This window comes from Pseudorasbora parva, chromosome 4 (assembly GCF_024679245.1).
Source record: "Pseudorasbora parva isolate DD20220531a chromosome 4, ASM2467924v1, whole genome shotgun sequence".
NCBI classification, from domain to species: Eukaryota; Metazoa; Chordata; class Actinopteri; order Cypriniformes; family Gobionidae; genus Pseudorasbora; species Pseudorasbora parva.
In genome coordinates, this window is record NC_090175.1 from 50,557,983 (window position 1) to 50,585,624 (window position 27,642).

A 27,642-nucleotide genomic window follows, 5' to 3' on the forward strand; every position below is an offset into this window, starting at 1 on the left:
TTACTGCTGGCCTAGCTTGGCTGACTTACAAATTGTAAAATTTAGATCAGATTTTTTAAATTCATGTACCTGTTCTGAGTGCCCGTACAAATGCTGAAAGGCCTTGAAAGCACATATACGTTTATGATTTTGGAATAATCAAGCTGCCAGTATGCTGTCCTTAGAATATGGTCTTGAGCCAGTGGTCTGCTATCAGAGTTATGCCACTTAAACAACATTAAAATCTATTCTCTTTGATGACAGACACAGATATCTGTGTACATTGCCTACGGGGAATGCAGATTTTACAGTCAATTAGGTAAAAATGAATAAAACACCAGTGTTGGTTTTAACTGCGATGTACAAGTAGAGAGGGGCAGCTGAATAAAATATGCATAATTTAAGAATTTGTTGTCTTTCTGTGATTCACTTAAGGGGGGGGGGGGGGGGGGGGGGTGAAACACTCAGTTTCAGCCAGTGTCATGTCAATCTTGAGTACCTATAGAGTAGCATTGCATCCTGCATATCTCCGAAAAGTCTTTCTTTTTTTAATAATTATATAAGAAAGATGCGCTGTTCCGAGTCTTTCCGAAAAAAGCCGAGCGGGTGGGTGCGTGTCGTGTGAGCGGAGCTAAATAATGACGTGTGCTCGCTGCTGCTATTGTGTTGAGTCGAGTGCGTCGTAAAGCTGTGTCATCCCTAACAGCGGGAAAAAAAACTTTATTCAAAATAAAAATATGGCTTTTAATCAGATACAGCCATACATCTATGATCCGGAATCAGACCCAGAGGCTGCAGTTGAACAGGAGCAGCAGCAAAAACGACTAGAGCAGGACGTCTCTATGTGGTACAAGTTATACACTAACTATATAATATGTTTAGCGACTTGTGTTATTTACATATTTATACTTGAATTATATCGTCGTATTTTTGTCTTTGAAGGTGTAGATGTGGGAAGTGCAGTTGTGCACGTGTGTGTGTGTTTACGCGTGGTTTGTGTAGACAGTAAGCGGACTGGTTTTGCACGGCAGGCTAAGTTAGTGTTTACATAGAAAGACACGGAATAGTAGCGCATTTGAATGAAGAAGCGTGCTTATTTAGTTCAACATATTTCCCCACTCTTTGTGTATTGTTGTTTGGAGTGCTTTTACAATACACAAACATAAAGTTACACATATAGAGGCCAGCTAAACAAATGTAAACGCACTACACATCGCATGCTCCATTGATCAATTAACTATACGTGATCATGTTTGGGCTACTTGATGAGCATAGGCAAAAACACAGACATTTGAAGCAGTCTAACTCACCGCCCGCGGTTCTAACGTTGGGACCTTTATCGTTGGGACTGCTCCATCATTCAGCATTAGGCGATTGGAAAATCCGGCGTCGAGCTGGGCCTTGTTTATGAAACAGTCGGCACCGAAATGCAGCGAACAGATATAAACATTCGCGCAACTCAGTTGCTGATCCGGAAAAGCAAATTCCATCCACTGTTGCCTTAACGCGGGGTTTTTGGGGAATCTGTGCAGGACTGTCTTGGTCTGGCAACCAAAAACGCACTTTTTGATGTCATTGTTAATTGTGCACATCACCTGTGCAGCAGCCTACGAGCCAGCGCTTTAATGGGGGTAGCCTGTTACTTTCGCTCTCTCCCTCTCTCTCTCTCACGCTCTTCCGGTAGAATTGTCCGTAAGGCCCATACAAGGAAATTCCGCCCCCATTAACGTCAAAGGGGACGCATGATCGCAAAAAACTTGCCGAAACTTACGACTAACCGGAAGTAGTATTTTTGACAAAGAAATACTCCCATCAAACGTCCACCTTAACTTTTGAAACTTTGTCCATGTTTAGTATGGGATTCCATGTCTTTAACAGTGTAAAAAGATCAGTATGCATGAAACAGCATTTCACCCCCCCTTTAATTAATATTACTTCAACAAATTTATTAGAAACAAAATAGCTGCAGTATTTTTGAGACTGTCTTATATTTTTAGACTCCTCTATTTTAAAGAACCATATGTTGATAGAACACAATACTGTAAGCATAATTAAACACAACTTAAATAGATGTATGTAACATACAAACAATTGCATTTGTTTTTACTGTATTGTTGATTAATGCATTTCTAAGCGTCATGTGCATCAAAAGTTATAATGCAATTGAACAAATCTTTCCCCTTTGTTCATATGCAAGATGTGTGGAAAGGCTGTGTCTATATAAATAACTTTATCGCTCAAGAGCAATCATTATGTAGCACTGCAAATATACAATGACAACACAACCCAGACAAAAACACTAAAATTACTGTAGGGTAAATAAAATGACCTCCACCTTGAACTGAGGGGTATATGCAGCCAGCGTTGGAAACATGAAAACATGAGCCTTACTGATGGCTAAAAGTGTGTTTTAATCACATTTAATCAAGCATACAGCATGTGAACACGCATAGATACAGATTCAAGCTGAGAGAGGCTTGTAACTATCAATAATCTGTATTGGCTTGCAATAGCATTGAGAATAAATAGGGTTTACCAATCAATGATGCAGCAAAAATGTATCTAGGCATACTGTCTGGTATTACGGAAAACAGCAATAAATACAGGAAAATAAAACAAAATCTTATATGGGGATATAAAAAGTACATCCCTTCAAGTGAAAAAGTTGAGAGCTACTGCCTTAGCAATTGCACAGCAACATACTAAAAACCACTAAGAAAACCACAGCAACTGCATAGCAACGCCCAGGCAACGTTCATAACACCCTAGCTTTGTTTGTCTAATTGATTTTTCATCAATGTTTCGGGAATCATTATTACATATTCGGGTCTTTAGCGACCCAGATCTATATTTAACATGGATGGATTTCAAACTGTCAAAATAATATAAAACTCTCCTGATATTGGAGTAAATATTACAGCAGGATAAAATAAAGCATATTTCATTACCTTTTGGAGCAGATGTTTTACACCATCATCAACACTGTCCTCGTCAGAGCTCATTTCCAAGTACACTCAGTATCTGGCTCATATTCACCATCTCAAACTCATTCTCAAATATATAATTTTCAAAACATCATCATTTGACGGTGACAATTTGATTGCGTTCAGTTCTTCCTCTGCAATAAATCACTGAGCCATTTCAGTGAAGAGTGAATCATCACTTCATCATTGTGTATCAGACATGGCCACCTTGTGGATTAAAGGATGAATTACACTTGTTCAGTCATCAAAGATTTAATAATTGTTGTGCAGAAAAAATATATACTTACATTGTTACACACCTTGGGTCGATAGTGACTCTATACTAGCCTTGAAATCTAGACACACCCTAGCGGCAGCAAATCTAATCTGCCGCTGTCTAGCAACTGTCAATACACTTCTGAGCTGTAAACGCTAAACTCTGGTCAGGCCAATCACATTGTGTTTAGAGTCGGTGGGCGGGGCGTAACAATGACGGCTGAGTTGCGCTTGCGTGTTACTAGTAAACACAGAAACTGGCGAACGGCGGTCTTTCGAATCAGCTTTGACCGCGACTCTGGAAAACTTGGAGTTAAGCTTTTCTCTGAGAAAAGAACGGCACTGAAGTCATTCTTAAAAAGGGAAGATGTGTTCTGAGTTTTGCCGACCGGATACGGCGAAAGTTTAATCTATCAACAAGCTCTGCTTCACCTTCATTCCTCTGTTTGATTTTAGCGCTATCCTATCGCGTGCAGAGGGAGTTTGAAAGACAACCGTTTATCCCGCCCCTCGGATTGAGCCCTGTCAATGGTGAGTTTCCAGACCAAACATCTTGATGTGGGTCTGGCTTGTCAGGCTAACCCTATAAAGTTTTTACAACAACAACAACAACAACAACAACAACAACAACAACAACAAAAAGAGTGGGAAAACTATAATAATTTAATATAATAATATTTTTCGACTTTTCGTTTATTACTTTTCATGCAGTATGTAACAGCTGTTTGTGATTGTAAAAGGTCTGCAAAGATCGAAGTGCTCAATAAACAGAGTTGTCTCCCAAAAGACAGAACCAATTCTGAACAATCTGTCTTCCAGCCAAGCTGCAAACTCCTAGCCTGGTCTTACCAGACTCTCATACATTTCATTTGTACATAGAGTCTGCCCACTCTCCATTGACAAGGGTTTATTTCCACGAAGGTGGGTACTCTGTTGAAGTTTAAAACTATTGGATCTGCCCAGAGCCACTCTGGATCTGCCATAACCAATCGCTAACGTTTAGTCGTGACACATGTCATGCACCCTTCGCCTGTTTCACACAAATCCGACAACATAAATGTGCATGCCACCTCAGTGATAAAACTATTGGATAAAACCTAAAACTCGTGCATTCGGATTGTGATTGATTCACGCCACGGTGGAGGGGAGAGTTTTCTGATCGGGAACGCGCCGCTCACGTGGTCCGTAACATGTTGTACATAAAATATCATATGCTTGGTAGGATAATAAATGCTGATATAAATAACCGACCAATTCAAATGTTTATGTGCTTTTATTTTGATTTGTTTGATCAGTGATAAAATATATTGCTCTTGTAGGCTAAATACTTGCCAGCATTTTAAAGAAATACAAGTCTAGAAATGCATCCAAATAACTGCAAAGCAACGGTACTGTGCTCTGCAGTGGTCCAAAATTATTATAAACAATGAATTCTGAAGCGATATATTCTTAAAAACTCAGAGATGTTGATTCGAACAGCTATTACATCACCACACGACCTTGGTGTTTGTCAAAAGCAGTAGGCAATATGGCCAGGGATTTTTATGCGGGTGGTGGGAGATGGACGCCAATAAAATAACTGACTAGCTCTGCCCCTGTAAATGATGGCAATACCTTCCGAATCCGACCCCACGAGAAACAATTACCATCCGAATAGGGATTCAGCCAACTTCTTCACCACTAATGGAGCGAGCTGGAAAATCAAACTTTTCCTGAATTCCCCCTGTTGGGGAGGAGGGCCACAACATCAGGTCCACCAACAAACCCCAGCAAAGATTGTTCTTGCTCCAGCTTTAACTTCTGGATATTCGGCAGCGGTGCCACAGCGGAATGAATGGTTTTGTTCGCATCTTATATAATGGACCATTATGCCGCCATTACTGAACTACAACTCAAACTAGCGTTCAACATCAACGTCATCGTTCTCAGCCACTCCCTCTGTTCGCTGATTGGACTGGTAAAAATTTGTTTGGAGAAAACCTAAGAAAACACAGTAGTCCCAGACGTAGTACTGACGGAAAATGAAAATTGAGAGTGCGTAGGAGGGCAGAGCCAGGCTAGCAAACTCCCTCAGTTTCGTTGAAGCCAATATGGAAGTGACCTAAACTGCAATTCATCGACTGGCCACTAGGGATAGGCTCCAGAGGGAGAAGAATCTCATTGAGCCCCATATTAAAATGCCCATCTATACAGCAGAAAACACATTTTTACAGCCTGGTACAAATTGTGGTTTTGGTCTATATTGCTAATTTTGTCCTTTGACTGTGAGGGTGCTGATTTTTTATAACTCATTCGTTTACATTATATAAAGCCTTAAAGTTTTGCATAATTAAGAGCGAGGCCACTTTGAGTGACAGGTGGATAGCCGTTTGGTCTGCTGTCTGTCATTTTAGTCTGTTCATCACGTGTGTTTACGAGTGCTGAGGAAGCCTGAAATTCAGATTCAGAAGTTTTGTTTGTGACATGCTCTATAAGTGGCCGACCAATCACAACAGAGTGGGCCATTTGACCAATCAGAGCAGAGCAGAACCATTTTATAATTTTACTGTGAGGTAAGAGGTCATGCTACAATTTACATTATGAGAAAATGTAATGTAATGCATGTAAACGGAGACATCTTAAACGAAATTAGGAATCTTTAAAATAGCAAAATAGAATGTTTTGTTATATTAAAAGAGCTTTTAAGAAAATCATAAACATTTGTATTTGAATTGTATTTCAATCATATCATTCCTCTTTCATTTTCTCTATGTCCTGATTCACAAATTGTTGCATTTGAGAATAAACACAATGTGATGATTTAATGTGATGAAGACTGATCTAACTAATGCTGCTGCTGTTTCCCAGGCATCTGGGTCTACACACAGCCAGCAGATGGAGAGAGAAATTATATGTTCTCTTTAGATTGCACTCAGCTGCTTGGCAAGCTTTCAGTTAGACCACAATAGCACAAAGCTAAAGCCTGTGGATGTGTGTGTTTCCCAAATGGCACCTTTTTATTTGTATCCCTGCTAAATTTTAGCTTTGGTAAAACATGCAAATTTTACTCTACCCAACTATCTCTTCGTCAGTGTTTCTAACCTGTCTAACCTGCTAATCATTTCACGATAATCAGCCATGGTCATGGATACTAATAATTATTGAACCGCAGACTATATACTTTATATTTTGAATCCAGCTTGTGATATTGTTTAATTAAGGAATACAAGAGAAAGGGCATTACCATCTAGGTTTTGCTCTTCTCAGAAATTAGGATTTTATCACAATTATTCAGGCCGGATGAGTTGATCTGATATGAACTCTAATCTGTATGCATTAACAGTTGTGGCCTAATTGCTTTTCATGGAACATACTGAGACCCATTGACATGGGAGAATAGTGTGTGGTCAGAGCTCTCAATTCACCAGACAGTCTGCAAATACTGGCATAGAGGAGAATGCTTCCTCTTCATTATTGTTAGGGTAAATGTCATAAATTATTGGACAGACCTCTGAAGAATTCTTAATAATTGACTTCATTCCACCGCCCAATATTTCTGAATAGCGACCGCTGATCTTAAGAACACTGTAAAGATGACCACTCATCTGGGAAACTGGTTACTCGGACATCTCTCTCTTTATCTTACATAACAGTTGCAATAATTAAAATATTTTGTCTATTTATTGATTTGGTAAACAACTACGGGTCACATTTACTAACCATTTGCGCCAGCGCAAACCCTTTTTTGCTGTTAAAAACTACTGTCAGGATTTACTAAAGACACAGTGAAAAATTTGCTCTAAAAAGGCATAGGCACAGTTATTTTTGCAGCTGACCTTATTGCATATGCATTTGTAGGAGTTTCCCTTTCAGATGCAAAATTTATGGAAGAAAAAAATTTAAATGAATAATGCAAAGTGATTTATTAAGTTTTGCGCTTGTCACTTTACTGGTATTTGCACCATTATTTACTGGCCAAAAAAAGCATGTCTTAGATCAGATCTAATTTGCGCTGCCCTTAGTAGATTGTGGCGGTCATTATGGAAATTATCCGGTTACGTCTGTGTTCTTTAATTTGCCTTGCATCAGTAGATCACATGCATAACTTTCCACTCCCATTAGCAGTGTTTTTTGGGAATTGTGTTCTCACGCTAATCTGCACTGTTTAGTAAACCAGGCTCTATGAGTTAAAGACACATTTAACTCCCAAAAAGATTCTTGCATACAGGTCACCCAAGGGTTTATTTATTTCATTATTACAATATTTTACTTAACGGATACAAAATTTAAAATTTACCCTCATATTGTGCAAAGCACATAACTTTCTCTTATCAGAATATTTAGAAGAACGTGGGGGTTGAAATAAAATGAACACAAAAGAAGATATTTAGAAAAAAAAGTTTTTGCGGGGTCCAACATTGACTTTTCTTTTCAAAATATCTTTTGTGTTCTGCAGAAAGAAAGTCATACAGGTTTAGAATGACATGTAATTGAATTTCATGAAAATATTTGTTAAAGGGGTGGTTCCGTGTTTTTTTTTTCTACGCTTGGTTGTGTTGGCCGCATTATAACATGTCTTAATGCTTCTTCTTTTTTTAAACACCATATTTTTCTTATATTTGACCTTTATTTCACATCGCTGCGCTGTATCCACTGTCCTTTGAACGGCTCGTTTGCTTCCTTCTTCTATGAAGCCCATCCCTCCGAAAAACGCAATGGTCTTAGATTGGTTAGATGGCCAAATGTAGTTTCATGTATTTTTTTTGGCTGACGTGCCAAGCACAGGTTGTCCGGAAATGCCACAGCCCTTACCATTACGGGCAGAAATTACATCTGGGGCAGTGTTAATGTTAATAGCAAGGGTTTATGATGTCAGCAACCCGGGAAGAAGCTTGTTGTAGTCCAAACCGGCCGTTTTAAAAGACAATATCTGCGTTTGCTTTGAACTTTCAGCGCTGTAACTTTGCACATACTGTTTATGCTCAAGCACTAAAGTTAAAAAAGTAAAATCGCATGCACCCCTTTAAATAATTTGTATAAAAATCTGCTCCCTAAAAGGTGCAATGTGTATATTTTAGCGGCATCTAGTGGTGAGGTTGTGAATTGCAACCACCCACCGCTCACCCCTCCCTTTCGAAGCACATGGAGAAGCTACGGTGGCCGACACAGGACCAAGCTGTCGTCTGAGACAGCCGAAAGCAGCTAGAGCTCTGTAAGAGCAGTTTGTCCGATTAGAAAACATGAATGGTGCAAAATGGAGACTTCACTGTAAGGGGACCCATACGGTATGTAGATATAAATGTCTCATTCTAAAGTAATAAAAGAATAACGGTCCATTATATAAGGTTTTTATACAACACTGAAAACATAGTTATGTGCATTATATTGCATTTCTATCAATAGAACCTCATAAATATTACAGAGTGCACCTTTAAGGTTCGCTTGAATTATTTGTTTTGATAGAGTGAACGAAAAGTAACATTTGTGCTAAAATGACCATATGAAAGCTCCTTCCCATTTGTAAAGGAGAGTAAGAACATGGAGGAGATGACAACAACAACAACAACTGTATTTTATATCAAAGGATCCATTAAGCATCAGTGTTCTGTGTCTCAGAAAGGAAGATGCATGCTTTCATCTCTTTACCTGGAACACTGCGGGTTTGTAATGGAATATAGGAAGTAATGGAATAAATCTAAGCAAATTTATATTAGAATGTAAAGCTACAACTAAGCAGCACACAGGGAATTACAGACCAAGCCATAGTACTTTTACTTTTCTCATTCAGTGATAATTTAAATCAAAAAACACTATGCAATACAATAATTATATTATGTTAATATGTCATACCTTTTTGAGTCATTCATAAACATTAAATTATGTTTAACATACAGTATCAATAATTTAGCTATATTAAAATATGAAAGACCAAAGTTTGGCATTACTATAATTACTCTATAATGGAATGATATAATGAATGCCCAATAATAAATCTAACTTTAATAAATTAACTAAGCCTCAAATGTATAGAGTATATAAAACATTTATTATGGCAAGGCAGCAGTCTTTTTTGGTGGGCATACTGATGATGGCTGTCACTCTCTATTTTCTCTCATCCTAAACCCCTTTAGCTCAACAAAAGAGCCTTGGGCATGGGAACACATACTTAAAACTTTGGTTTGTGTGTGTGTGTGTGTGTGTGTGTGTGTGTGTGTGTGTGTGTGTGTGTGTGTGTGTGTGTGTGTGTGTGTGTGTGTGTAAGGGAGGGAGGGAGTTAAAAAATGTTTTGCCTACAGCAACATTCTGACACACAGCACCTATTGTGCAGCTTAACCATCAAATCAAACACGTCCTTTCTGAAGTGCATAGCCTCTTAATGTTTCTGACACTAAAGAAAACCTTGAGGTTCCACTCTGAAATATAATAAACAATCTTATTTGATAATTACAGATTATGTGATTAAATTGGCATTATTCAGTAAAGAGGGGAGACCAGCAGCAACAAAGTTCTCTTTCTACCAGAGAAAACAATTGTGCAATCTTGTGCTGCGTTCCACTCCACTTTAAGACACGCACTTGCAAACTTCCCTAAGCACTTCCCCTTGGGGGAATCCCTGCTGCCATTTTGAAGTGCGTTCCACTTCGTGAAGTGGACAAGGGAAGTTTATATGGACAGACCCTTGCTCCCTCGATTTTGACAGAGTGAGCGAGTCTACTTCATATGTACACTTCAGGCAGCTTCATATACCACAATGCAACGCAATTGTGACGTCACCACGTATCGTGTTTAATTTACCCCACCACAAACAACTCTATGATATTTTTAAAAACATTTAAAACTACCCAAACACATCCATATACATATAGAATGCTGCATTAAACAATTTCGTAAAGGAAAAAAATAAATAATAAATCAACTCCAAAGTGGATTTCAAGTGATCAAGGGATTAGGGCGTTCCAGTTCAGTCCATTGCAAAGTTTCCACCAGTAGTGTGCACTCATGCAACATAAGCAACATCCGAGTGAACGAGACGGAGGGAAGTTTGCGAGTGAAGGGCATGATAAAAATGAACTGGAACGCAGCAATGGTTTCATACACAAATCCAACAGTCCTTAAAGGGATAGTTCACACCAAAATGAAAATTATGTCATCATTTACTCACCTGCAAGTTGTTCCAAACCAATCTATCTTCTGCCTATTTTGAAGAATGTCAGTTACCAAAACAGTTGATGGACTTTCCATTCACTTTTCATCAACTGTTTACCAATGTTCTTCGAAATATCTTCTTTTGTGTTAAGAAAATAAATCCATACAGGTCTGGAACAACTTGAGGGTGAGTATATGACAGAATTTAAATTTTTGTAAATGTCCTTTTAAGATGCTAACAGGCAAACAATTAGCAGGATGACGGAAATGAATGACATATTTTCAATAACTCTAAAGCTTAGGACATTAAAAAGAGACTTTTCTGCTGACTCTGAAAAACACCAGGACAAATATGCCCAGGGTCCCTGATCACCTGTATGACCATGGCATCATCATGCAGATGTAGCGATCACAATAAACTGCAGTGTCCTTAACTCCTAGATGTTGAAGTTCACACCGGCTTGATGGCCTTGATTTTCTTCTCAAATAAATGAACTGTAACTTAGTGAACACTTGTTACACACTCATGAGACATATATCTCAAGAAACATTGAAATGTCAAGTGTTAAATAATGTAAAAAAAAAAATCGAAAACAAATATTTTGTGTTTATGTAATCTGTTTGAAAAAAAGAGAGCTGACAGTCGTTCGCAAACCTCTTCATTAGTTTTAATGCGGCCACGCCCACGCCCACGAATCGCGTGTTCTTTTGAGATTCAACTACTGACACGATACATGCGAGCAGAGTACGCCCACATCAACTCAAATAAACACATCAAGATTAAAGCATATACTTTACATTGTTTTGAGACGCGGTGAGGAATAATCCTGGAATAATTTACCTCAGAAGAAAAGCTGTTTATTTCTAAGATCAACGGATTCAGCCACTGATTGTGAGGTTAGTTTATTCTGTTAGTGTGAATATTAAACCACAAAAGGCCGTTTAAATGTGAATCCTGCTGCAACATGAAATATCATAGATGTAAGACAGTTTAGACAAGATTTCTTTGGCCTGTTTTGGACAGATTATAAAGTGTTTGTTGTAAAATAGCCTAGTGTCACATCAGTAAATCTTTTGTTTTCAAATATCTGCTCAGATGCTATAACTATAGAACTAGTTAAAAGTTTTGTGTCCAATACTTGTTGTAGCCATTAAAACGTATTTTGTTTCATATTGATGTTTAAATATTATAGTTATGTAAGTTACTACAACTACTAATGTAAGATACCTGAGACAGAGCTACAGGTAGACATGAAGGACTGCTGATCGCCCTTGAAGTACCAAATCAAGTTTGACCCCCCAGATGTTTTTGAGAACTTGCAAGTGCCTTGGTGATATTTCATGTTTGTTTCTAAAAGACACCTACTGCACACAAACCAAGTGTGACTGGAAACAGAGACCTACAGACAGACAGATATACCTGTCAGGTTCTTGAGGCCGACTTGTCTAAGACCGAAGTAGTTATCCCGTCTGTAGTTGAGAAAGATGGCCAGGGCGTAGCGACCTTCGTACAGTTTAGTGCCACGGATGATCCGCAGGTTCTCCAGAGGAAGATAGTCAAACTGGTTCAGAGCCACCAACACGTAACCCGTCACCTCCCGGATAGACTGCGGGGACAAGATTAACAATTTAAGCAAAGTACATGGAATTTAATTTGACCATTTTGTGAAATGTAGCTAAAAGTGTGCTTGTGAGATCTTCACATGTATTCATATCTATCTCTACCAAGTCTGTTTAGGCAAATAATTGTCCTCTATTTTCGATTCCACAAAGACTCGATACCCTCGGTCATCATGCCAATTGAGCATCACCAAAAGGACGACTAACGAGACGGCCTTGATATAATTTGAAGAGATAATGGCCCAGGAGAGTGCTGGACCCTCCCTCTCCACACCCACATCAATCATGTTGACATCCAATCACTGTTTCATACTGCGTATCATTAGCAGGCACAGAGGACAGGTCTATTTCATGCAGAAGAAGTGAATGTGATATAGCCGTACTGATCGGACACACACATTCTGCCACTGTATAGTCACGGAAATCCATCTGAAGAGCTGACCAAGCACACGCTGACAGCTGTCATCTGCCAGTCACATGCACTTGAAGGCCACACTTGAAGGCCACTGCTAGAGATCATTATTATACTGCTGTCTTAAATGCTGGATTCTGATTGGTGAACTGTTTAAGTTCCCATTGACTTCCATTGTATTTTCTGTCTATAACATGGAAGTCACTGGGAAACCGAAACTGTTTGGTTATCAACTTTTTTGTTCTTCAAAATATCTTCTTTGCTTTTGTTTTCTTTTTCTATGCCCTGGTATCCTAGTAGAATTCTTACAGCATGATAATACCATTGGTGGTAATACACATAGTAATTTCCATGGGATGTAATCACTCTACTATGATAATATTGTAGTAGTTTCTGTCTTTGTGTAAGTGTCTTTATAAATCAGTAAATTTTTAGGATAATTATAATGGAGGAGTCCATTCAATTCAAGCCATCTGCGTTTCAAGTAATAGTTGTTAGTAGATAAAGTAGTCTTAAATGAAGCATATCTCCTTGTGTGGGCAGAAACTAGGAGTCCCATTGTCCTCACATGACACGAGAGAAAGTGAACAAAAGATGAAGTCTGTAATCAGTAATTAGCTTGATTATACCTTTCATACGGCTGACTGATGAAGAACAAATAGCGTATTGAAGCAGCACAGAAAAACAAATTGAATAACGCTATTTGTTTGTGCATTACTAAATAGTAAGAGAGAGAGAGAGAGAAAAAAAAGATTGTGGCCAGATATTTTGCAATGCTTTTTCATTTATACTATTTTCACCAAGTTGGCTTTGTCCATTTACTAATAACTTCAAATGCATGCATTTTCTTTAACATCCACCCGCTTCACTAAAGAAAATCCACACTGACACAACACATTTATACAGTAAATAGTAGTAGACAGAAATTTAGATACAAATGTTGTTGTTTTTTGAAATCAAAAACTGATAAATCTTTCACAAAGACTATCAAAATGCATTATAAATAAATAAATAAATAAATAAATAAATAAATAAATAAATAAATAAATAAATAAATAAATAAATAAATAAATAAATAAATAAATAAATAAATACAGGAAATTTTGTTAAAAACACACATGTTTACTTTAAACCTGTTGGGCAGATTAAATATTTTATTTTTATTTTTATTATTGTTATTTTTTTAAACAATATTAAAGGTGCACTATGTAGTTTTTTTAAAGTAAAATATCCAAAAACCACTAGGCCAGTGTTATATATTTTGTTCAGTTGAGTACTTACAATATCCCAAATGTTTCCAACTATTTGTAGATTGTGAGAAAATTGCTATTTTAACTAAGGACCGGGACGTTTCAGCGAGTTTGAGCGAGTTGAGCGAGTTTGTTTGAGGGAGTCGCCTGTCATATCTGCGTTACCCTCAGTTTTATTCTGCAGAAGCTCTTTACTCTTAGCAGTGTGAACATGTCACAGCAGCGCCGAGCGAATGCACAGAGTAACGTCATAACATCATTTTAAACACACTTAAATGTATCTAATATGACAAACAGAGCTGCTTCACCTTATTATTATGACCGGAAAAAGCAGGAAAGTGCGGGCGCCCGGCGACTGTGTCCCTTCTCGTCATAATAAAAGTCCCGGTGCTCGCGAGCCGTGTGTTTGTGTAACAATCGCTCCAGCAGCCATGCTCAGCTCCACAACACTCGGCCCTGCTCTGCGTTACACTACAGTAATGTTAATAACCGCATCCATGAACATGATTTCTGCCCGAGTCCTATTTTCCACCGGCTGTGAGTTGAAGACCACATGTCCCAAGATACTGCGCTCACACTTGGCGTCATCAAACTACGCCTTTGTTTAGAATACGCGCCCTCCAGTGGACGGAAAGTTGCATAGTGCACCTTTAAGTAAAATATGTAATAAGAAATACGGCTTCAACATACACTACCATTTAAATGTTTAGGGTCAGTACTTTTTTTTTTTTTTTTAAGAAATTAAGACATTTTATTTAGACATTTTATCTTACTTTCATCAAGTCCGAATTTATATATTCATCCCTACACTAATCACGCTGACGTCCATGTGTTGTTTGAAAAATATAATAAAATAATGCCAGCATGAGTCAGTCTCTCCACCTGGGCAGCTGAAAATGAGTTGAACTTGTCTGTACATTAGGCTGTAGGAAACAAAACAAACAAATGTTTTTTTAAGTCAAGTTCAAATAAGCGGATGATTCTGCTACTTTAATGGTGCCACATTCTGCACTTTTGTAGCATTTTATGCTATTTCTTTTGTTCCCCAAGCAGTCTATATATTAGCGTTAGGCAAGGTTTCATGCACCAACAGTCTTTAAGGGATAGTTCACCTAAAAATGACTATTCTGTCATTAATTACTCACCCTCATGCAGCAAAACTTTTGTTCATCCTCATATTTCACTCTGATATACAACAATATAATATATATATATATATATATATATATATATATATATATATATATATATATATATATATATATATATATATATATATATATATATATATATATATATATATATATATATATATATATATATATATATATATATATATATATATATATATATTATTGATATTGATATGATATTCAATTAAACATTTGAGATTTTTTTTTTTGTTGAGATTTTAATGCGATTTAATTGCTCTCGTATTTTATTGGTTCTGGACCAATACTACTGTTTATATATTATTAATATTAGATATTTTGGGAAATGCTAAGTGACACCTTCACCCTTAGTCTTGGATTCCTGTGCTAATAGTGTGCAAAAGAAAAAGAAACAAATAGTGCAAACACACTACTCTACAACACTTTCTGGAGGTGAGCCATGCAGCAATTCTGGCTCGTTACCATCAATGCTGAGCGAATGTGGTAAAGATAAAGCTGAGCAGGCAGCAATCACTCGTTTAGAATTTCAGCCCAAGAGCAAACAATATAAATGTCAATGTTAAATGCAATCTATTTGTTCCACTTTAGCAGCAGGTGACATAACAACACATGTGCTTGATCAAAACCAGCTGTGACAGGGTAGATATTAAAAATCCATGGAGAGAAAGAATTCTGTTGAACAGCTGAATATCACGAACACAGGAGGCTTCACCAGACCCTTGTTATATGACTATGTCAGAGGATTCGTGAGTGTTAATCATTGTGACCATGTTGATTTTAGACAATTTCCATTTCAGAGGACTCCAAAAGGAGGAGCTTAAATCAGAATTAACAGAAATATTGATGCTGTCTGAAAAATGAGGCCAAGAACATCCCACCTCAAAGTGTCTTTTTCAGTTTTTTATTAGGATTGAAAGCAGGTATTTTAGGGTATGCGTACAGTGAACGTGATGCAAATTCCCAATTAGTTCAGCAAACCGCACACGCTTTTTTAACTGCACTTACATTGTACAAGCTTGCACAAGCACTTTAATTTTTATTAATTATGCTGCATTCCATTTGTCCTTGGAAGTGGGAAAGTCCTAGTTACCAGTAGGAACATTAAACTTTTAAATGGAATGCCACCTCAAGTGTGAGGTGCAACTGGGAAATTCGGGAAAAAAGCGCAACAGCCCGGCTTCGGGATCCAATATGGCTGTTAAGCACATTAACTGTAGTAAAATGGTAGTGATATATTGTTTAATAGTATTCGTCTATTTCAGTAAGCTCAGTGGTGCACATACTATCCAAGCTCTATTTGTGGACATTATACAGCAGCATTCTCAGTAAAAATGCTGCTTTTTTATTTTTACGATAGAACAAGCACAACAAAGGTTTGCCTGGACGTGGCCATTTTAGTTTTCTAACTGTGTTCCAGAACATGGTAAGCTCGTCAGGTAAATGGAACACAGCATTAGTTTGTCCACAAGGTGGCAACACTGGCTCGGGCCGTTGTTTCACGGAAATAACCGGAATTATAACCAGAGTACGCGGTCCGTGGACATCTGTTTTTTTTTGTGTGTTTTTTTTGTCCACGCAGACGTTATACATACAACAGTGCATGTGCGAAGAAACCCTCTAATCTCAATTGTACATGAGATGTAGCGGAATACGGACAATGAAGTATACTCTGGCCTTACTTTGGTCTTTTCAATCAACTACGTTTGCATTAAGCTCTGCCTGCAACCGGTCAACAACAGAAGTTTCCGTCACAAATCTTTTCTGATAATCAATTTCATTTGGATGTACATCACAATATGCACATGGGAGAAATTATTTGTAATTTCAGGTTGCAGAAGAGTGGTCTATATGCATTCTTGTCGAGCCCGGACTGAAGCGAGCTCCGCAGCAGTCTTCTTCCCAAGAGTCAAAGCGGCGTTATGTCACGAAAGTGCAGACACATAGGAAGGCCGTGAGAGTTTAGGGTGCCATTTGGGACAGGGCCAATATACTTCATGTTTGTGGACACACACACAAGAAGACTGAGGTTGCATTTAACAATTATGAATGTGCAATGGATGTAATTTAAATTGGTAGCTTAAACGGTCAGCATTTCCCCTTGTGTTGCAAGGAAAGACGGAGCCTTATTCAGATAAATGGTGATCGTTCAATTATAATTCGCTTTTATAGCCATACCTTTTAATATAATGGCAATCATGGGAATTCCTGGTGCCTGTAATTGCTCTCTGGAAATTATTTCACCTCTGAGACCTTGCCACAGTGCTGTGTCGGATCTAATAAGAAACTGCGGAGGCTAGAATGGGAAACAACAGTGGCTTTCTAAAATAGGACAGAAGTTATTACTAACTGCTGATACGTGATCAGTTTTGCCCTTTACTTTCAGAAGGGTTAAGATTAAGTGCAAGCGGGTCAGAAGCTGGCACTATAATACCCTCTGAGCAGGGATAAAATTAAGGCCTTTATTTTATTTCCACATTAGCTAATGCAACACGGGCTGTGTGCAAAACTGTATGCTGGATATTCGGCTACACTACAATTTTAAAGTTTGGAGATGTTTTAATGTTCTTGAAACAAGTTTTGAAAACATTTTAGATGCAAAGTATTGTGTAAAGTGAAACCAATTTAGAGCATAACTTTTGATAATTATAGAGTATAAAGCCTACATGTGGGTTTAAAGGAACAAAATGTAAAGTTCGGGGAATAAAAGGATAACAACCAGGAATTGAAGCAAGTAATTTTCCATTGAACTTTCTATTGACTCCATCTGATGTTGAAAAAAAGTACCACAATGCATTATGGGATCGCTTGATCTGTAAAACATATGTAATGCTATCTATTTAAAGGGTTAGTTCACCCCCAAAAAATAATTCTGTCATTGATTATTCACCCTAATGTTGTTCCAAACCCATACGACCTTTGTTCATCTTCGAAACACAAATTAAGATATTTTCGATTGGTTAAAATAGTTTATTACACGGCTCTGTGAAATACTTGATTCTGATTGGTCAATCGCGCATTCCAGCGGTATGTTATTCCCAAATAACACCCGCTCATCCGGGTACTACGAGTTATCTTGACCGCTACTACTTCTATGCTTAACGCTGGCGCCATCTTGTGGCCTCAACAGCCGTGGGTTACAATGGAAGACTTCAAGGCAGGTTTCCTTTATAATGTTTTTAATATAGATATTTTTCTTACACAAACGCATCGATTAGAATCAGAAGGCTCTATTAACCCATCGGAGCCGTGTGGAGCACGTTATTTGACGGACAGCTGTATTTTTGACTTCAAACACAACTACAACTACTGCTGGGATTAACGTTAGCCTGGACTTTTTAAATATAACTCCGATTGTTTTTGTCTGAAAGAAGAATGTCATATACACCTATAATGCCTTGAGGGTGAGTAAATCATAGGCTTGGTTTCATTTTTGGGTGAACTAACCCTTTCAGCATTCATTTTCAACATTTAGCAAGGGCATATGGCAAATCTTCAGCAATAGATAAAGGCTTAAAGCAGGTTGGAACTGTTTTTCTTCGCGGAAGCTTTGCGTAAGAGCTAATAAAATATTTAATCTCAAGACAATATTTTGTGTCTAATTTATTTGAGACTAGTAGCCGTGTAATAAGCGGGATAATGTACACCCAGTCGGTTGTTATGCAGAATAAACCCCTTCAGAGTGATGAACCCCTGATCACTCTGTCAAGGTTTATTCTGCCATAACAACCGGCTGGGTGTACATTATCCCTTACTTATATGACTATAGTGTAAAGATCCAATTCTGGGCTGCTGTTCCACTCCTAGCCTGCAGGGGGCGCCCTCCTTAAGCTTCCCTGTCATGCTCCCTCCAGGTCTCCAGATGGCACTTTAACTACAGGCTCAGTGCTCTCCACTCCTGCAGATGGCGCTAGTGTATTTAATTATACTCGGAACACTCCTTGTTAGCCCTGATTCCCTTCACCTGTGTCTTGCCCTTTATAAGTGTGCTTGTACCCTGCCATAGTGTTCAGTCTTGAGCCTATGTTCCCCAACCTACAGTCTCCAGATCTCAAGATAAGTTTTTGAGCCTTATTGTAACCTTTTTTGACCCTTGTGTCTATTTTTGTTTCTCTGTTTTTGGAAGCTCTGCTTTCCTTGTTACTTTGTACTTTGTGCTTTGGTTTCTCAAGTAAAGACTATTTTTATTTTTTGGAAGACTCAAGTCTCTTGACTCTTTACTCTTCTGCTCTTGGGTTCCATTATCTGAGAGATAGCTCAGTGGAGAACACGCCACACTTAGAACACCAGAGACCCGGGTTCAAGTCCAGCCAAGGACGACATCATTACAGCAAGACTGAACCATGGAAGCGAGCCCAGCAGAAGGACCTTCACCACCCTCTAATGTGGATCGTATTTTGGCAGCCCTCTCAGATCAAGCAGCAACCATACAGCGGCATGACCAGGCGCTGTCAGAGATTCTCCATATTTTGAGTCTCCAGTCTCAAGCCTCTTCACTTCAAGAACCGCAATCATCCCCTGATCCTCCAGAGATGTCCATGTTTCCATTCCCATCAGAGCCCAAGTTACCAGCACCAGAGAGGTTTGATGGCAGTCCAGAGAGATGCAGAGGGTTTATTACCCAGTGTACCCTGGCCTTCCAGCTTCAACCCAGCAGCTTTCCTACTGAGAATAGTAAGGTAGCCTATATGATTACACTCCTAACCGGCAAGGCTTTGGACTGGGCCTCTGCTTTGTGGGACCAGAAGTCTCCAGTAACAACTAACTGCCAGGATTTCATTTCTGAGATGAAAAGAGTTTTTCACCACTCAGCCAGCAGAGGGGATGTGGACCACCGCCTGCTCAACCTCTCTCAAGGTACTCGAAGTGCAGCAGAGTTCGCTATAGAGTTTCGCACTCTTGCTACAGAGAGTGGGTGGGATCAACGTGCTTTGAAGGCTACTTTTCACCATGCTTTGTCTCCCAATATCAAGGATGAGCTAGCCTTCCGAGACCCTGCGCCTGACCTCGAGTCCCTTATTGATGTGGCTATCCGGGTAGATCTTCGGCTCAGGGAACGCCAACAGGAGCGACAACAGGAGACTAGATTTTTTGAGTCAGCCAGCGCTGTTAAGCTGTCATTATCTCCTAGTGCCCCAGAGGAGCCCATGCAGCTGGGCGGAACCAGAATTTCCCAAGCCGAGCGAAATCGACGAATAAGGGAGAAATGTTGTCTCTACTGTGGTAAGCCTGGTCACTTTCGATTTGCCTGTCCTGAGTTGTCGGGAAAAGCCAACTCTCGCCCAGGAGGAGGGGTGCCAGGACGAGAATAGGAACGATCCCCTGCTCGGCAGCCTCAGGTCTGACAATCCAAGCTACTGTCACTCAGGGTAACCATCATCACCAAGTATGTGCTTTTGTTGACTCTGGAGCTGCTGGGAGTTTTATGGACTATGTGATGGCCAAGAGACTCGCTATCCAGCCAGCAATTCTCCAGAAACCCCTTAACATCACAGCAGTTGATGGCAGTCCTCTGGGTTCAGGAGAAGTCAGTCAATGTACTCCACCTCTCCAGCTACGAGTGGGGCAACATCAGGAATGGATACAGTTCTTCCTGATTCATTCTCCTAAACTTCCTCTAATTCTCGGCTTCCCTTGGCTGACGTTACACAACCCACACATTGACTGGTCCAAAGGAGTCGTTAGAACCTGGGGAACTGACTGCCAAGTTTTAGGTAATGCCTTCTGCCATTCTTCCAAGCTCTTAGAGACATTATCAGAACCCTCACTAGACCTCTCCAGGGGGAGATCTGCATTTATGTCTGAGACCCATTCCACAGAAGTAATGGCCGTTCCTGAAATGGAGCCAACTGCTACCAAGTCTCTTGCTCATTGTCCCGAGTTATCCCGAGTCCCCCAGGAGTATGCGGACCTCAAGGAAGTCTTCAGTAAGACCCAAGCTGCCACACTACCACCTCATAGAGCTTATGACTGTACTATTGAATTAGTTCCTGGTACTTGCCCACCACGTGGAAGGCTCTATTCCCTCTCTGGCCCTGAGAGATTAGCCATGGACAAATATCTCAAAGAAGCCTTGGACAGTGGATTCATCCGTCCATCCACCTCACCTGCAGGGGCCGGCTTTTTCTTTGTTGAAAAGAAGGACGGGGGTCTCCGACCTTGCATAGACTATCGGGGTTTAAACCGTATAACCATCAAGAACCGGTACCCTCTCCCTCTTATGTCCACAGCTTTTGAAATCCTGCAAGGGGCTACTATCTTTACCAAACTTGACCTTCGTAATGCGTACCATCTAGTTAGAATCCGTGAGGGGGATGAGTGGAAGACGGCGTTCAACACCCCGACAGGCCACTACGAATACCAGGTAATGCCGTTTGGCCTTGTCAATGCACCAGCTGTCTTCCAAGCCTTTATTAACGATGTTCTCCGAGAAATGCTGAATATATTTGTGTTTGTCTATCTGGATGATATTTTAATTTTCTCCCGGAACTACGAAGAGCATGTTCAGCAGGTCAAACAGGTCCTGGCCCAGCTACTGAAACATAAGCTTTATGTAAAGTTGGAGAAGAGTGAATTTCATGTTCCAGAAGTGTCCTTCCTCGGCTTCACCGTATCAAAGGGCAGCCTTCAAATGGATCCAGGCAAGATAGAAGCAGTTTTGGATTGGCCTCGACCAACTTCAGTGAAGCAGGTACAGCGCTTTTTGGGCTTTTCCAATTTTTATAGAAGATTCATTAGGAACTTCAGTTCTGTTGCCGAGCCTCTTTCTGCATTGACCAGGAGTTCAATTAGGCCATTTGTGTGGACCAGCAGAGCAGATCACGCCTTCAACAAACTAAAACAGCTCTTTACATCTGCCCCAATCTTAACCCTCCCTGATCCAGAACTCCCTTTTGTGTTAGAGGTGGATGCCTCTGATGTGGGAGTAGGCGCTGTCTTATCACAGAGAAGTAAGTGCGACAACAAGCTTCACCCATGTGCCTTCTTCTCTCGTCAGCTTACCTCAACACAGAGAAATTATGACATTGGGAACCGGGAGCTGCTGGCTGTTAAGATGGCTTTAGAGGAGTGGAGGCACTGGCTGGAGGGGGCCAAACAGCCATTTCTCATCTGGACGGACCACAAAAATCTCACTTACATCCAGCAGGCAAAGAGATTGAATGCCCGACAAGCCCGATGGTCCCTTTTTTTTAATCGGTTTAATTTTACTCTCTCCTATCGTCCAGGTTCTAAGAATCTCAAGCCAGACGCACTCTCAAGGCAGTTTGAACCACCAGAGGTGGAGTGTTGTCCAGAACCCATTCTCCCCACTTCCAGAGTGGTAGCTCCCATTCAATGGGATATTGAAACAGCAATTAAGAGGGCCCAACGGCAGCAGCCAGGTCCAGGTAATGGCCCTCCAGGGTGTCTCTTTGTTCCTAACCTTCTTCGTTCTAAGGTTCTACAGTGGGCTCACTCTTCTCTCCCTTCTGGACACCCTGGGATCACTAAGACATGCAAGCACATTCAGAGAAGATTCTGGTGGCCTAGATTGCAGAGAGACGTCCGGGCTTTTGTTGCCAATTGTGCTGTCTGTGCTCAGAACAAGGAGCCTAGGACCCACCCTCATGGCCTGCTGCACCCGCTGCCCATACCAAGACGCCCTTGGTCCCACATTTCCTTGGACTTCATTACAGGCTTACCACAGTCTCAAGGAAACACGGTAATCCTTGTAGTGGTAGACAGATTCTCTAAGACTTGTCACCTCCTACCTTTGTCCAAGCTTCCCACAGCTAGCCAAACGGCAGAACTATTGATGAAGCATGTGTTCAGGATTCACGGTTTCCCCCAGGATATGGTTTCTGATCGGGGCCCGCAGTTTACTTCCCGGTTCTGGAAGGCGTTTGGCCGACTCATCGGATCTTCCATCAGCCTGTCCTCCGGCTTCCACCCCCAGTCAAATGGCCAAACTGAGAGGGTAAATCAAGAAATTGAAAAGACTCTGAGGTGCCTAGTTGCAGACAACCAATCCACATGGAGCTCTCATTTAATGTGGGCTGAATTTGCACATAATACCCTTTACCATTCTTCACTAGGTATGTCCCCTTTTGAGTGTCAGTATGGTTTCCCTCCCCCTCTATTTCCTGGACAGGAGCCAGAGGATGATGTTCCAGCAGCCACACAGCTGTTCCGTCGGTGCCGGCGTTCCTGGCAAAGAGCACGTATTGCCTTATTGAGGGCTGCCCAACAACAACGGAGGCAGGCAAACCGACACAGAAGGGTAGGACCCACACTTCGAGCGGGACAAAGGGTTTGGCTCTCAACCAGAGACCTTCCATTGCGGGTGGAGTCCCGCAAGCTAGCCCCACGATACATTGGCCCTTTCAAGATCCTAAAGAAGATTAACCCAGTTTCCTATCGACTCCGTCCATGAAGATCCATCCCACTTTTCATGTTTCTCGTTTAAAACCTGTTGTTTGTTCTACTATGTCTCCAGCTAGGAAACCCGCCCAAGCACCTCGCATCATTGATGGCCAGCCAGCTTACACGGTCCGCAGGCTGATGGATTCTCGAATGGTTCGGGGGAAGGTTCAATACCTTGTGGACTGGGAGGGCTTTGGCCCAGAGGAGCGGTCCTGGATTCCTGCTCGAGATATTTTGGACCCGACTCTCATCTCAGAGTTTCGACAAGCCAAAGGGAACCGTTAGAAGAACGTCAGGTGCCGTTCCTAGGGAAGGGGCTCCTGTAAAGATCCAATTCTGGGCTGCTGTTCCACTCCTAGCCTGCAGGGGGCGCCCTCCTTAAGCTTCCCTGTCATGCTCCCTCCAGGTCTCCAGATGGCACTTTAACTACAGGCTCAGTGCTCTCCACTCCTGCAGATGGCGCTAGTGTATTTAATTATACTCGGAACACTCCTTGTTAGCCCTGATTCCCTTCACCTGTGTCTTGCCCTTTATAAGTGTGCTTGTACCCTGCCATAGTGTTCAGTCTTGAGCCTATGTTCCCCAGCCTACAGTCTCCAGATCTCAAGATAAGTTTTTGAGCCTTCTTGTAACCTTTTTTGACCCTTGTGTCTATTTTTGTTTCTCTGTTTTTGGAAGCTCTGCTTTCCTTGTTACTTTGTACTTTGTGCTTTGGTTTCTCAAGTAAAGACTATTTTTATTTTTTGGAAGACTCAAGTCTCTTGACTCTTTACTCTTCTGCTCTTGGGTTCCATTATCTGAGAGATAGCTCAGTGGAGAACACGCCACACTTAGAACACCGGAGACCCGGGTTCAAGTCCAGCCAAGGACGACATCATTACATATAGTGGTTTAACCTTAATTTTGTGTAGCGACAAGGATGCTTTTTGTACTTTTTATTCAACGATCTCTTGGCCAATGCTGTTCACGTGAGCACCACGACGCAGGAGCTGGCCAATGGTGAACGCCCGTTCCGCAATAGAACTCGGAAGTGCTGCACTGTATTTACTACATCAACAGCGTCGACATCAATTCAAACGTTTTTTTCTTCTTCTCTTTTTCAGCTTTACTGCTGTTTGATTCGCATTCCTGATGACATCACAGACAGCGGAAGATCTAATAAGCTGAATTTAGAGTAATGCACATCTCTTTTGATTTTTTTTCCCTGTCTGTTTAATCCCTGAAGACTGACTGTGTTTACATTAGTTTTGCATCATAAAGGCATGTCTACGCATATTTAACCACATGGGCGAAGTGCACAAACTGCATGCATATTCCCATAGTATTTGAAATTGAAAGCATCCTTCTGTCAGTGAGTTGCATATTTTTAATATACAGGCCCACAGCAAAATAAATTATGCCTTCAAAGAGCAGTTGAGAGGAAAATACCGGAGTGCCAGACCACACACTCTTTTCTCACAACACATATCCTGCACAATGAAGCACGTGGATGTCCTTATATTTCGCTTTAACCTTTCCGAACTTTATGAAAGATTATTTTATGGAAGGTTTGGGTGGTGTGTGTGTGTGTGTGTGTGTGTGAGAGAGGAAATGGAAGCAAGTAGAATTAATGTGTTTAAACACATGCAGCATTATCCCACATCTGCAGTTATAAACTGCAATTCTGAAATGTTCCGAATCAATCCAGAATCGTTGGAGAGAGAATCGCGATGCATTAATGCATTTTTTTTCTCCCATCCTGTAGCCTATTAAGTTTATAACCAAGCCAATGTACAGCCACGCCACCATGCATGAACTCTAATAGTAGACGACAAGCTGCTGGGCCGCAGTTGCTAGCAACATCTCCAATATCAGCTCACCTTAGTCATCCTCCCATCAGTTTTCCCACTAATAAGAACACAGCTCCACACCGCTGCAGGGCATTGGACACAGAACTATCCATCTAACAGTTCAGTTCATCATGACCCTATGGCTTTTGCATTATCACAAATGTAAGAGTTTAACAAGCCCTGGTCTATGCTTGAATATTTGCTGTGGGGGAAAAAAAAATCCTTGAAATGATACAAATATTACCGTCTTGCGCCTATACCGAGAAAGTGCTGTAGATAAAAAAAGTAGGAAAGTAATAATAATCTACTAGGAAATCCCAGTCTGGACAGCAATAATGGTCCACCCAGCAGGCCTGTTTCTTGTCTGAACGTAACTTTTGAAGAATGGAATTGTTAGAAAAACTGGTTTTACTGCAAGTGAAACTGTGAATTATTAGCTCTGTTCCAAAACTTAGTTGGCAGCCTAGTTAGACAGCACAGGCACACTTCCAGTTCAAAGGCTGATACAAATTGGAGGCAACTTCTAAGACTTAGCTTATATATTTCGTTTTGAGAAAGGAAGCAGCATCCCATGCATACCTTTCGCAGACAAGGCAATCCCCAAATGCACATTTCTAACTCAATTCTAACTCAAATTCAAAATTAAAGGGGTGGTTCTGTGTTTTTTTTTTCTAGGCTTGGTTTACTGCGCCCCGTATATTGTGTTAATACTTTTTTTTTTTTTAAACTGCATATTTCTTATATTTTACCTTTATTTTACCTTTATGTCTCCACTGTCCTTTGAACGGCTCATTTGCTTCCTGCTTCTATAAAGCCCATCCCTCCGAAAAACACAATGGTCTTAGATTGGTTAGTTTCATGTATTTTTATTGGCTGAAGTGCCAAGCACATGTTGTCCGGAAACGCCACACCCCTTACCATTACAGGCAGAAGTCACATCTGCGGTGACTAGCAAGGGTTTATGATGTCACCAACCCGGGAAGAAGCTTGTTGTAGTCCAAACCGGCCGTTTTTGTAGGCAATAAACTGCCATAACTTTAAAAGACAATATCTGCATTTGCTTTGAACTTTTAGCGCTGCAACTTTGCAGATACTGTTTATGCTCAAGCAGGAACATTACACACTAAAGTTAAAAATGTGAAATCGCATGCAACCTCCCCTTTACGATTTTATCTACAATTCAAAAAAAGGCTGTAATGCTAATATCATAATACAGTAATACTGTGAAATACTACACAGTACACAGTGAAATACTAAAAATACTTTCATATTATTGTCAAAGTTATTTTTTTTAAATAATAATAATAATGTGAAAAACATGATTATTTAATGAATATAGGTATAAGAATAATTTATACTAAGCATACGTAAGTTCCAAAGAACAGCATTTATTTGAAGTTTGTAACTGTAAAAGTATTTGCTGCCATTTTAGATCAATTTAATGTAACCTTGGTGAATAAAACTATATTTTTTTAAAACAGCAAAAAGACATACTGACACCAAACCTTTGAACGGCATGTGTACTTAAAATTATTGAAAAATAACAAAGTGAATGAAAATGTTACATTTCATTTAATTATTTAAACTGCCAAATATTTGTGTGTACAGTGTATTTTTATGCCCCTACAAGGGTATCAACATTATAGATTCTGATTAATTGCTATCAACATGTCTACGTCAAACTCTATTAGAGTCAACTGTAAGGCGATCTTATGTAGATCAGCATTTGAGCTGCTGCCTATGCAGAGGGTTCAAAAATCAGTCACTATGAGGTAACGCTCTCTGTTTGGATGCTGTCACAGAAGACATCTGTCTATATTGGCAGTACGCAGCAGGGCAGCTCATTGAATGTTGGAACAGACCCATTGTGTCGCGTAAACAGGGCCACGGGACACCAGTAAACTAGTAAAAAACCTAAAACTAAATCATGCTGCGACAGTTAGAGTTCTGCAAAGATTAACACAAAAATGTATATTTATGAAATGTATTATCAATTTAGAAAGTGGGGCTTCCCTGTAGCTATCTCTAGACTATAGCTGAGTCAGTCTGAATTACCAAAGCAGATTCACAGTTCTGGTTCATAGTCTGGGATATATGAGGAACAATTTGAACATCTATTCTATTTATGCACAATTGTAGGGGTTAGGTAACATTATAAAATACTATATCAAAAATAATGCCCTAAAAATTCCAATCACGAGGGAGAGTAACAATGCTAAAAATGTCACAATATAACAGATGTTAATTCTCTAACATTAATTACCTGTGATTTTCCGCAAATGATGATTGAACTTGCAAGCATCTTTGAGCAATGAGCATATGCAGTAATGAATGAAACATGAATACATCTCAAACATGCTCAAGCTGCTAATGCCGTATCGATGTGTTAGTGAAGTGCAAGCCTTAACAAATGGCTCGCTTAAAGCTCACAGTAACACTCGGCCCTGCACTGAACCTGCCTGAAAGTCTCACAGTGACAGAGTGATAATGAGGCAGGGCTGTTAGCCCATCACAGTGATTAATACTTCCTCCAAAAGACCTATACTCTCTGGACAGTATATCACTGAAAACCCTTCTTCTACATTTTATTCTAGTGTGAAAATGCAGACTGTCTAA

At 40.1% G+C, this 27,642-nt stretch overlaps 1 protein-coding gene across 1 annotated transcript in view; it reads right to left on the reverse strand.

The window, feature by feature from the left end:
• The window catches only part of si:ch73-383l1.1 (receptor tyrosine-protein kinase erbB-4), a 251,255-nt gene that overhangs the window by 89,188 nt on the left and 134,425 nt on the right, over positions 1 to 27,642 (reverse strand). The window contains exon 3 of the mRNA XM_067442180.1: positions 11,764 to 11,950. Within this exon, the coding sequence (XP_067298281.1) occupies positions 11,764 to 11,950 (187 nt within the window). The remainder of the gene's footprint in view (positions 1 to 11,763; positions 11,951 to 27,642) is intronic.